General features: G+C 50.4%; 1 protein-coding gene and 2 non-coding genes across 5 annotated transcripts in view; all 3 read right to left on the bottom strand.

Moving 5' to 3' along the window:
• Positions 1-4,069: 4,069 nt before the first annotated feature.
• Positions 4,070-12,856, bottom strand: part of Atg16l1 (autophagy related 16 like 1) — a 35,462-nt gene continuing 26,675 nt past the window's right edge. For all 3 annotated transcript variants that reach the window (XM_036173138.1, XM_036173139.1, XM_036173140.1), the window contains 6 exons: positions 10,952-11,072; positions 9,297-9,402; positions 7,375-7,524; positions 7,239-7,286; positions 6,013-6,114; positions 4,070-5,285 (listed from right to left, as the gene is read on the bottom strand). In XM_036173138.1, the coding sequence (XP_036029031.1) occupies positions 5,192-5,285; positions 6,013-6,114; positions 7,239-7,286; positions 7,375-7,524; positions 9,297-9,402; positions 10,952-11,072 (621 nt within the window). In that variant the 3' untranslated portion in view covers positions 4,070-5,191. The remainder of the gene's footprint in view (positions 5,286-6,012; positions 6,115-7,238; positions 7,287-7,374; positions 7,525-9,296; positions 9,403-10,951; positions 11,073-12,856) is intronic.
• On the bottom strand, positions 7,073-7,178 carry LOC118573539. Its single transcript, XR_004943650.1, has one exon. It is a non-coding gene; the product is annotated as a U6 spliceosomal RNA (small nuclear RNA).
• Positions 12,075-12,339, bottom strand: LOC118573507. Its single transcript, XR_004943621.1, has one exon.

The following is a 12,856-nucleotide window of genomic DNA, read 5'->3' as shown; positions in this document are numbered from 1 at the left end:
CACACACACACACACACACACATTCACACCTTTGCTCACAACTACCTTTAACTCCAGCTCCAGGGTATCTAATACCCTCCATAGGTGTATACACACAGACACACAAACTCCTTTGCACCTTCCCTCTAGGTTTGTTCTTGAAGTTAACTGGCCTGAATTCCCAGTCCAGGAGGTCCTGTTCATACAGGACACCTTTCTCTGGGGTCACTCACAGGGAGATGAGGCACCAAGCCCTGTGTTTCAACTCTAAACACTAAGGACAGTCAGGGCTCGTGGGGGAGGGGCTGCACTATGGGGACTGTCAACCAAGAGGCTTATGCTTGTCATCTTGAGGGCACTCGCTGGAGGAAAACAGGTACTGTGCTAAACATCAGCTACAAATGAAAATGGCATATCCTCATTGCCAGAGCTTTATGGAACAAACACAGGGAAGTCTGAAATAGCTGCCATTTCTGAAGAGTGTCAGGAACAGGAGCTTTTAAAAGCCATCACTTGGGGCGGGAGGGATGACTCTGTGGCTCAGAGCACTGGCTGCTCTTCCAGAGGACCAAGGTTAGTGCACAAAGGCCACACAGAGGTTCACAGCTGTATGTAACTCCAGTTCCAGTGATCTGACATCCTTTTCTGGCCTCCAAAGGTACCAGGCATTTAAGTGGTGTACAGACATGCATGCAGGCAAAACACTCAAACACATAAAACACTGAAAAAAAAATCTAAGCTATCATTCCAACTCCTACGTTAGTTAATTCTGTAGAACAGATGGCTGCCTAATACTTAAAACAGAATTGTAGTTCATAATTCTCTTTTTTTTAGTTCACAACTCTCAAGGTAGTAAGACTTTACAAAAACAACCCCTTAGTCCACATTCCAGCCCTTATTTGGATCTCTTGTGCAACATTCCCAATAAGTTATAGAGTATTTCCAAGGTTGGGAAATCAGTAACTCATTCTATACTCATTTTTTATCTCATCATGCAGCCTAGTCTCGAACTCTGGATTCTTCTGCCTCAGCCTTCCAAATACTAGGCTTACAGGCATGTGCCAATACAGCTTAGTCGTGGGATGGCTATTAGTATGAAACTGATGTTCCTTCTACTTCTCCCCATTGCTTCAAGTTAATCTTTCTCCCACATGCAAATTTCTCTGATGAGCATAAGGATGCTTACTTCCCAAGGGCACTGGAATCCCTTCAACACTCTGGAATCCAATGTTACTGGTGCCCCAGATGTGTGTAGTGGGAGGTGGGTAGCTCCAGAGGGGGCCCTGGGTTCCACAGTCCACTGATGAGTCCCCGTGTCCCTGAGAAAGTTGTTCAGCCTCCCTGTGATTTCCTTTTCTCCATTTGTATAAGGCAACATCACTACCTGACCATTTTGTGGGTGTGGGTGTGGGTGAAGAAACCTGTAGAATGTGTAGACAAGTCCCTTGAAAAAATGCTCAGTATAGGGTTAGGCAGGGCTCTCAGACTTCCTCTTTTCCTCTTACACTGGAGGTTGATACATACCTGGGTGCTTCCTCAGCACCACCCACTGAACTCCAATGACAATGGGGTCTCCAGAACAGTGAAACCACTTCTAAAGAACTCAGTGTCCTTCCACAACCCCATGGATGGAGTCCAGGATCTGTGAACTTGGCATTTGTGCAAACTTGTGCTGACTGTTTGGCACTGGGCATCTGTGTGCTATTCCCTAGAAGGACCACCTCTCTCTCCCACTCCCAGCTTTACTCAGTTGCCTATAGTTGTGTAGGACTGAGGCCTTGTGAGCTCCCCCCCCCCCACACACACATGTGGTGTGCATGTTGGTATCCCCCTTGGGTCCTCACATCTGGGTGGTCATGTTGGTGAGACTTTATGTATAGCTTCTAATGTGTCGAGGAACAGTCTCACAGCAAGCCCCTCTGCTTCTTACAATCTTTTTGTACCTCTTCATCAACATTTCCTGAGCTTTAGGTGCGGACATGTTTTCTACAGGTATCCACTGGGACTGGGTCCACAACTCTGCATTTTGACTGACTGGTTTTCTGCAGTGGTCTCCACTTAAGAAGAAGTGTCCACTTTTCTCTGGATTGATCTGCTACTATAGATCTTAATTTGAAAGACAACCAGTGAGTGCCTTTGTTGGTTAGTGTTATGAGCTGGTGACTATAAATCTATAAAGGATCACAAAATTGTCCGCTTTAAAATACTGAGATCATGCTGGGCGGCGGTGGGGGCGCACGCCTTTAATCCCAGCACTCGGGAGGCACAGCCAAGCAGATATCTGTGAGTTTGAGGCCAGCCTGGGCTACAAATTGAGTTCCAGGAAAAAGGTGCAAAGCTACACAGAGAAACCCTGTCTCAAAAAACAAAACTAAACTAAACTAAACTAATACTGAGATCAGAGCAGCAGTCTGCTGAAGCAAGGGAGCCAACAGATCAGTGTGAGCTCTCAGTAGCACACATACCCAGGCACTTCTACAGAAACTCACTCGTTTGAGGATCCTTCATTTCATTTGAGATTTAAGTTGATGGATGAAAATTGGGATCCACTGTAGACAATACTGAACTAGGGTACAGATGACATCATAGCTGACTCATTTTGCTCGCCTCCCCCCATGTACACCTAGAATGGCAGGCAGTGCTCGCACAAATGCACCCATCTGAGGTCAGGAAGCTGGTCAGAACTCAGCTGTGAAACTTCCTCCCATTTTTATAATAAAATAAAATATAATTCAGATGACTAAATCTGAGAACTAAGAACTCCTCTTATTCCTACTTAGGACACCCTGTAGAAATGAAAATGGTGGCTAAAGATGGTAGAAGTACCATCTGACAGGTCATCGCTACTCCCCTCTTAACATAGTCCACACAGGCTTCAAAACGTGTGACTGACAAACCCAGGTAGGCAGACACACACAGACACATGGGTGTTCTGTATGCCTGGAATCACGGCAATCTTGTTTCCCAGCCAAACTATCCTTGGGAACTGGGCTGCCCTGCCCTCTCCTCCATACATTTACTGCCATGTCCACAAAATGCCCAGTTCCCCAGTGTCTAGGATATATGATATAAAGCAGTGTATAAGGGTCAGAAATGGTGGTGCACTTCTTTAATCCCAGCACTACAAGGGTAGGAGGATCTCTGGGAGTTCCAGGTCAGTGAAGGCTATAGTGAGACTCTAAGGGGGGTGGGGGGAGCAGTGTACCCAGAGTGTACTTTAGGAATCAAGCCTTTAACCTGATTTGTGCACTGGTGAATATAAAGTGCACTAGTGAATATAAAGCCGTTAACTAAAATATCCTCAGTTACATACAAGTACCATGAAACAGACTGAACCGGTTGGAGGAGGAAGTCGGCCTGTCTGTCCTTCCTTGAGACTGCATAAGAGAAACAGCTGAAAACAAGAACACACCATGTAAAGACCAGACTAGCAACCCAGTGATGCGAGGACTCCACCTGTAGGCAGAGAGGTGCAGACCTGGGGTGAACACAACACTAGTGCTCAGTCAGCGCTGGCAGTTAAAAAGGACCAGGCTGCGGAGGGGCATGCACTAAGTCAAGGGCAGCTCTGCTTCTAGTTCAAAAGCAGGATGACTGAAGTGACTGATCTTCACCTGACTTCCCTCTCCCTCACAAGAACAGCTGACATCTGGCAGTTTCTGCACCCCCAATTTACACCTCCTCAGTGGACGCAGGGTATCAGTCCACAGCAATGTCCAGGTGGGGTGGAGGGTGGGAGGGGATCTGCAAGACACTTCCTGTGTTCAGACTTGCATGGGACACAGAGCTGGAGTGCAGTATTTATGGGAGTGATGACTGATGGGGATGGGTGACATGCTGACCAAACACCAGGAAAACTGTTACCTGGAAATACTAAATACCTGCTGGGCAAGGTTGTGTAGCCTTGTTACCCCATCCACTGAGAGGCAAGAGGATCTACACACAAAGCAAGATCGTATCTCCAAAAGGACCAGGTATCAAAATATCAGTTCCTTTCCTCCTTACTTAAGGACATAAAAGAAAATAAACAAATACAAAAAGCAACCAAGATGCAAGGAGTTTGAAAAGTATATAACACATTTTATTTTCTTTATTGACAATCAAGTTCTGTTGGGGCACATAAATAAATAAAAGATGTGCCCTGGCCAGAGAATTTCAACTTCCATCAACACAAGCTCTGGCAGCAAACCAACAGGTGAGCTGCAAACAGGGAAGACGTCAGAGGAAAGACTACCGTCCCTCTTCCCCAGCTCCAGCACTGTGCTTCCTGTCCAGAGAAGCAGTGTGGAGGCAAAAATAAAGTGCAAAGTAAAAGTGACAAACACGGGGGCTCCAGCCACCCAGACACAGCTCAGACGTGTGCACAGGTGAGTGGTATGGATAGGGCTTTCCAGCCTTCCTCCTAACCAGGCCTAGACAGGCTGCTTGTGCCCAACACTAAGGCCACGGCATGAATGGCACAGTGGCGGGACTCAGCACTCCCAGCTCCAGCAGAAAAGCCCAGGTGAGCACTCAGCCCCCTGCTGTGTGCCCGCAGTGATGCAGGATGACAATGTTTCTCACCTGCTGCAAATCTACCAACAGGGAAAGGTTGGCACAAGTCCTTTCCACTCTCCCGCACACACACATACACAAAGCTATGTGGAAATGTTGGCAGGAAGGGAGCCAGGAGTTCTGAAGGCCAGCCAAAGAACGCAGGAGGCTTTAGCAATGAGACCAGACCACACGGCCAGCCCTGAAAATAGTTCCACCCATCCTTTGTCATATGAGGACAGGCCCTGCATTTGGTTTCCACTGACCCAATGCCTACAAGTGAGTCCCCTGGGTAAGTGACCCCAGAAGGGGGGTGTACATCAGGCCACAGTCGACTTTGGAAAGATAGGAAAAGCACAGAGGACCCAATACCCAGTGTGTGGGGTTGTCCTTGGCACTGTGTCCAGTGGGGAGACCCAGCAGGGACCCTGTGCTCCCCATGAGGTATGGAAGGTCAGAGTTAGTAGTGTTTCCCATCCAAATGCAGACAAGAATCCAAACTTCTGCTAGGGACCTGCAGAGTCAGTTTGATTCAGTGTTGGTTCTTCGAGGCCTTAGAGACCTTAAGTCAAAGTTCTCAGGAAAGCCACGGCACCACATGGCCCCAACTCTTCTCTGGGAGGAAACATCACCCTCCAAGACAGGCCTGTGGAGATCCCGCGCTGCTCCTGAGGGTGCATCAAGGTTGTGCCCACAACACAGCTTTGCTTCCTTTGTCCACACTGACAACATGCAAGCCTGAGGGGGCCCATGCCACCGCATTTATGGAGGAGCTGTAAGGACCAATCAGAAGAGATTTCAGTCAGCTAGACACCAGGCCCAGGCATGTGGAAAATACAGGCACACCCACCCACAGCAGGGATTTAGGCTAAGAGAGCTGCATTAGTCCAGTAAGCAGCACTGGACTAGACAGAAGATGCTGTCTCCTTTAGCAACCAGGCCTTATCGGGCTCAACCCAAGAACAGCTCTGAGCGAAGCAGGGAGACAACACACCACAAAGCTGCACAACCCACAAGGTCATCAGGAGAGGCCGCTGACCCACAGGAAGCCAGGGCCTCTGTTCTAGTGGGCAGGTAGCTTTGGGCACAGAATAAGTAACAAGGGTCCAAGGCTACTAATCTGGTAGGTGAGGAAGGCATGTAAAAACAAGTGTTCAGAACTGTGGAGTCAAGGACAGACGTGAGAGTCAAGGAAGGGAGGGAGACGAGATGGAGGATGGAGTAGGAAGAAGGAAGAAGGAAGGCACTCTCTGATCCTTTTCCCAGTGGCCCCCGATCGATGACTCTACCTGCTGTACCTCCATCACTGTGGTCTGCTAGACTGTTGAGTGGTGAAGCCTGGCCCCACTAACCTTGGTCAGTCAGCCCTGCAAATGAGAGCAGACTGCCCTCAAGAGGCTCAGAGGTTCACACCCAAGCAGATAGACACCCCTGGGATGAAATCACAGGCTCCACTGGGGATGTGGGCCTGAATACACGCACTGATGGGGTCCCTCTTACCTGTGCTGTTTTGAAAGAACCTTCTCCACTTTTCCTGTGAGCACACTCCAGACATAAAGGGAACCCTCGGCTGAGCCTGCTGCCACATAACTGCCGTCAGGGCTAGAGAAGACAACAGGAGAACAAAAGCTGTGGAGCTTTGACCCCACGTGACCGACCACTCCTGTGCTCACAGGTCATGTGTCAGTCATGAGCACGGCAGCCAAGCGTGTCCCCTCTGTTCTTTCAGCTACCGAAGAGCAGTGCCAGGCTCCATCTTCAGGCTCCCCATCCTACCTACCTACCAGACTCAAGCAACACAGAAGAGCCCAAAGCCAACCTCCAAACAGCTTAAGGTTTCTGTCCATGAACAAACTTGTTGCATGGTTTAGAGAATAGGCAGGGGAAACCATGAAATGTTGAGATGTAGGCTGGGGAGATGGCTTAACGGGTCAGAGTGTTTACTGCAACACGGGGATCCAAGTTTGAACCTCCAAAACCCATGTTAAAAAGTGTGTGTGTGCACATTTGTACCTGTAACCCCAGCACTGCTGCTGGAAGAGACGGGATTTCTGGGGCTTTCAGGCTGTCATCCCAGTGAAAGTCTGTCTCAAGGGAATAGAGTGGAGTGGTGGAGGAGGACACTAGATGTCCTCCTCTGGTCTCTGCATGTGTGCATAAGCTCGTGAGCCCATGCACACTCCCAGGAAACAGACACTTTACCCTATTATGAGAGCCAACCCCAGAACACACTTAAGAAAAGTACGGTGCACAGAAGGCAAAGTGAGGAAGGGACACTGATCACCTCGGAGTGTCACCCCAGACTGTCCCCTTCCACTCCAGGGAGGCCAAGCCTGGGAAGTGGGCAGATGAAAGGGGAATGTGGCAGCTCACTCAGAACCAATTATCTGCCAGCCATGCTCACAATCATAAAGTAACACCATTAAAAAAAACAAAACAAACAAACAAAACAAACCCTAGCAGGACCACCAGATGACCCTCAGACTCACTCCTGTACTTTTCTTTAAGTACTTTAAGGATTGTGCTTTACTTCCCTTAAAGGAAAATGTCGAGTTTTTTTAAAAATATGGAACGCTTCACGAATTTGCGTGACACCCTTGCATAGAGGCCATGCTCATCTTCTCTGTATGTTCCAATTTTAGTCTATGTGCTGCCGAAGCGAGCACGAACATGTCTAGTTTTTACCTTTGAGATAAAGCAAGCAGGGGTAGGACGTGGCTACTAACCTGAAGACGACTCGGGTCCAGTCAGAGCCACATTTGAATCCAGGAGCACTGAAACACAGCAGACAGATTAGCTAGCACCCACATGCACTCACCCAGCAGGCCAGAAGCAGGCCAGGCCAGGCCCAGGGCCTAGTACCTGAATGTCTGCTTGACAGCATTTGTCCGGAGGTCAATGACTTTCAGCAGGTCATCACGGGAACAGCTCAGAAGCTCAGTTCTCTCAGGGTTTAAGTCCAGAGCAGTGATCTTCCCCAACAGTTCCATCTCTCGGACCACACTCTCTGATCTAAAGGAGACAGAAGCCCGAGACCTAAGGCAAGTGGACCACACACAACTTGACTAGGATGTTATGTCACTGAACGAAAAGCGATGCTACCCAGCTAGATCCAACAGTCTTCAAGGGCAGTAAGCATGTCTCTAGCCTCACTACTATTCACAAAACTTTCGCCACAGAAGAGCCTACAGGAATGTTGAGTACTAGAACTGTGGAACTGGTTAGAAGTTTTCTTGCCTGTTTTTAGGATAACAGAACAACTACCACAGAACTCTCGATAAGCAAGAGTGAGCCAGGTGGCTGCCGTCAGCACTGCTTCTCACTTTTCGGTTGCAGACTGAGTCAGAGGCCTCGTGAGCATGGTAAGCACGGGCCGCGCCACCTGTGTGCCCCAAGCTGCAGATTAGCAGTCTCTGCAGTGTCACCTCCAGCTTCTACACGAGGCTGGAGTGGAAGCTGCTCTGGTAGGTCTGAGGAGGCCGCAGCCTGTCCTGTCGGGCGTCTCACCTGGCTGCTGATGACCAGGGTACAGGTGCCACTCTGTGCATCTTCTGCCTCCCCAATCCTTTCACACACTCTAATAGGCCACCACTAGACAGGGCCAATGGGCACTCCCAATGGTTTTGCTGGAGGTTTCCAATGGACTTACTCGCTGTTTTAACTGAGCAGGAGTTTGTCTTGTTATTATATATACTGCTATAGACTCCTACTCCAATTCTCTGGCATGTGGGTCATTTTACTGACAAATTAAGGATTAGCTAGGACACTTGTAATATCTAGTGAGATTCTAAAATTCCAAGTTTTAAGTTTAAACTTCAGATCTGGGGGGGGGGGGGGGCGAGGAGACAAAATACAGCTCAAAGTAAAGTCTAGAAGCCACAAGCTTCATGGAGACAAAATACAGCTCGAAGTAAAGTCTAGGAGCCACAAGCTTCACGATGTCCTTGTAGGAACTGCATATTTCAAAGTCCATCCAGGGCCACACATTCTCACCTCTCATGAGCCCCTCTCTGAACTGTGGCCTCTCTATGCAATCCAATTACCAGCCACCTCTGTCCTCAGCAAGCAGCTCAGGGCTTCATCTCACTGGACCTCTTTTGGTCCTGACAGATCTCCTCCTAACCGAGTCCAGCAAGGGGGACCTCCTACATGTCCCTGTCTGTGCCCTGCTGCCATGAATTCAGGTCCTCATCAACACTGTGCTTTCAATGAGCCCTAACCTGCTCTCTGAAGACAGAACAAATCACCGCAGCGCAGGTTTTACAGGGTCAGAGCCACTCTTTTCTCTATCATCCACACTCGAACATCAGGACATCCAATTCTCCACTCACCCTATCTCACTGGCATATGCCCTCTGCTTGCTACATGTCAGCTACAGCAGGCTGTTCTAGTTGGCATGCCTTTTAATGGCTTTCTGTCATATAAAGTCCATTCACTTCTCCAGATTAATTCCCATTCCCATCACCACGAAAAAGGCCAGTCTTCACTACAGCAAAATGTTCACTGCCCTGTATTCTGTCGTCCCTGTTTCAACTTAATTTGCCTAATGGTAGGAATGAGTATCTTCTCATCTCTGCTTATCTTACAGCTGGCAGAACATCTGGTACATAGCACATGTACAACAAATGATGGCTGTTGTGTATAAAGAATAGCATAGCTCAGACCCAGGTGTCCTGGAGCTCTGCCAGTCCTGGAGTATGAGAACACACCTCCACATAAAGCATGCTCACAGCCCTTTACATGTACTTTCATCAGCCTCCACACCAAGCTCATAGGCATCATACCTTATATCCCAGAAACGAATTTTCTTGTCAAAATGTCCACTCATTACACATTGCTCAGTGCAAACAATGTCATTGCAGCTGGAACCTGCAAATACTGTCTTTATGCCTGAAAGAAAACCGAACATCATCAATCAAAGGCAACCATGTGGCTATATACATAGATAATATGGCTATACTCTTGAACACTGAACACCCCGAATTACAAATTGATATGAGACCAAGCAGAAACATCCCTCCTTTCCCCAGTGTCCCTCAGACTGAAATAAACTTGGGGTTCAGACTGAGTACACAAAATGTAAGCTCTGATGTGGGCACATCACCTCACTGCTAATATCTATACAAGCAGAGAGAGAGAGGAGAGAGAGGAGAGAGAGGAGAGGAGAGGAGAGGAGAGGAGAGGAGGGGGAGAGGAGGGGAGGGAGGGGAGGGAGGGGAGGGGAGGGAGGGGAGGGGAGGGGAGAGGAGGAGGGGGAGAGGAGGGAGAGGAGGGGAGAGGAGGGGAGAGGAGGGGGAGAGGAGGGGAGAGGAGGGGGAGAGGAGGGGAGGGAGGGAGGGGAGGAGGGGAGGGGAGGGGAGAGGAGGGAGAGAGGAGAGGAGGGGGAGAGAGGGGGGGGAGGGGAGGGGAGGGGGGGAGAGGAGGAGGGGAAGGGAGGGGGAGGTGAGGGAGGGGAGGGGAGAGGGGGGGAGAGGAGGGGGCAGGGGAGGGGAGGGGAGAGGAAGGGAGGGGGGGGGGGGAGGAAGAGGAGGGGGAGAGGAGGGAGAGGGGGGGTAGGGGAGGAGGAGGGAGAGGAGGGGAGGGGAGGGGAGGGGAGGGGGAGAGGGAGGGGGAGGGGGAGGGGGAGGGGAGGGGAGGGAGGGGAGGGGCAGTAATTGAGGGGGGAGAGGAAGGGGAGGGGGAGGGGAGGGGAGGGGAGGGGAGAGGAGGGGGAGGGGGAGGGGAGAGGAGGGGGAAGAGGGAGGGGGAGAGGAGGGGAAGGGGAGGGGAGGGGAGAGGAGGGGGAGGGGAGGGGAGAGGAGGGAGAGGAGGGGGAGGGGGGAGGTGAGGGAGGAGGAGGGGGAGAAGAGGGGAGGGGGAGGGGAGGAGGAGGGGGAGGAAGGGGAGGGGAGGGGAGAAGAGGGAGGGGAGAGGGGGGAGAGGAGGGGAGGGAGGGGGGAGGTGAGGGGAGAGGGGAGGAGAGGAGGGAGGGGAGGAGGGAGGGGAGGCGGGGAAGGGGGGAGGGGAGGGGAGGGAGAGAGAGGGGGAGAGGAGGGGAGGGGAGGGAGGGGGGGGAGGGAGAGAGGGAGGAGGAGGGGGGAGGGGAGAGGGAGGGGGGGAGAGGGAGTGAGGGAGAGGAGGGGAGGGGAGGGAGGGGAGAGGAGGGGAGAGGAGGGAGGAGAGGAGGGGAGAGGGGAGGGAGAGGGGAGAGGGAGGGAGGAGGGAGGAGGGAGGGAGGAGGGGAGAGGAGAGGGGAGAGGGAGAGGGGAGAGGAAGAGGAGGGAGAGGGAGGGAGAGAGAGGAGGGGAGAGAGGAGGAGGAGAGGAGAGGAGGGGGGGGGGAGAGAGGAGGGGGGGGAAGGGGAGGAGGGAGGGGAGGGGAGGGGGGAGGAGAAAGAGGACAGGAGAGGAGAGGGAGAGACACAGACAGACAGACAGACAGACAGACAGAATTTCCTCACAGACTTTGCTGCGGAGATCCCAGAGTTTGAGGGTCCGGTCGTGACTTCCTGAGACTATCCGAGCGTTGTCCAGCAGGAACTTGGCAGAGAGCACTTTCCCACTGTGCCCTGTGAGTGTGTGCTAGGAGAGAGGACACAGCCAGGGTGAGCCTTGGGATGACACACTGCCCCCCAGTGGAGCTCCAGAGCCAGCCTGAAATCCCGCCAGACACCCTCAAAGTACTTAGAAGAAAAGAGGAAAGACATATGGCATATGGAGAACACTTCACCTAACTCAGAACTCTGCCTCAATCAAAGAAGCTGCTCGTTCCATCTGAAGCACTTTCAACTAGGCACCCCTTTACGACCTGAGGACCAGCTTTCAGAATCTTCCAGAAACTATTTTTGGTGCTGCCTAGAGATGAGGCACTACTTTGGTTTTGATCTTGAATGGTCCCCGAGGACTGACATGGTTGAGGCTTTGTCTCTTTAGTCTGTGGCCCAATGGGAAGATTACACATTGAGCACATGCTCCCCCCAAAAGACTGGGGCCTCTGGACTCTTCCTCTGCTCTTTAACTCTAATGAGGCAAACAGGTTCCTCAGATACATAACGTACTGTGGCACCACAGGCCCAAGCGACCATGGCTAAACTTCTGAAACCTGAGCTCGAGATGTTGATGTTAGGCATTTTGCCCTCTTATTAAGTCTCTCAACACTGACAGAAAACTGAATACCAAACACAGAGATCAAAGCCACAAAGATAAAGACAGACACGGTGTTGCACACATAATGCCAGTACCTGGGTTCCTGGAGTCTGTAAACTCACAATCAGCCTGGGCAACTCAGTAAGACTTGGGGCTATAGCTCAGAGGCAGAGCACTTGTCTAGCACATATGAGGCTCTAGACCCCAGCACTGGAGGGCGGGGATCTCCTACTGAAGGAAACAGAGGAGGCTTTGGAAACCTCCGTCTCCACTCCTCTAGTGCGGGGACTAATAGGTGGACCACCAAGTCTGGCTCAAATTATTGAAGTCAGTTCTGTACTTAAAGTGAGAACAGACAGCTCCACTGCAAGCATAATTTACAAAAAGAAACATCAGAATTCCACATACACAATTAGACATGGGACATTTAAAATAAGAGGTCTCAGCTTAAAATGTCAGATCATAGCCAAGGATACCAGCACTCCCAACAATCAAATCCCTTTGAGACTAAGCTGTTGGATGCCAACCAGTGTCTTCCCTGGGCTTGTCAGAGAACACAGAATGAAGACATCACTGCATGTCAGCTACTGTTTTGCCCATAATAGCACTACTAGAGCATGATGGGAAAGAGGCAAGCAGCTGGGGATGTAGGATGCTGGTAGGCGACCTTGGAAGTCAGACCTTTTACTATTCATCACTGACCTCTTTTCAAGGTAGTTTTTTGTTTGTTTTGTATTTTTTTGAGACAAGATATCTCACTATGTAGACAAGGCTACCTTCTGAGTACTGGGATTAAAGGCATGAGCCAACATGCCTGGCTTTTTATTTTTACTTACTTTTAAAGGTTTACTTTTTGTGTGTGTACACCACTACAGCTTCCAGGAGGTTGAGGCACTGGATCCCCTAGAGTTGATGCTACAGGTAGTTGTGAATGGAACGCTCGTCTTTTGCAAGAGCACTTTGGCATTCAACTGCTGAGGCATCTCTTCAGCCCTTCTTTAATTATGTGTGTGAATGTCAAGTGGAGTCAGTCCTCTCCTTCCTTTACAAGGTCCCAGGGATCAAACTCAAATCATCAGGCTTGTATGGTAAGCACTACAGATAGCTGAACTATCTCTCTGGCTTCACAGGGGTCATTTTTTTTTTTTTTTTTTTAATTAAAGACAGATTCTCACTATGTAACCTTGGCTGTCCTAGAGCTCACTATGCTGACCAGACTG

This window comes from Onychomys torridus, chromosome 23 (genome assembly GCF_903995425.1).
Source record: "Onychomys torridus chromosome 23, mOncTor1.1, whole genome shotgun sequence".
NCBI classification, from domain to species: domain Eukaryota; kingdom Metazoa; phylum Chordata; class Mammalia; order Rodentia; family Cricetidae; genus Onychomys; species Onychomys torridus.
The sequence above is the reverse complement of the archived record's forward strand: the minus strand, read 5'-3'. Positions and strand labels throughout refer to the sequence as shown.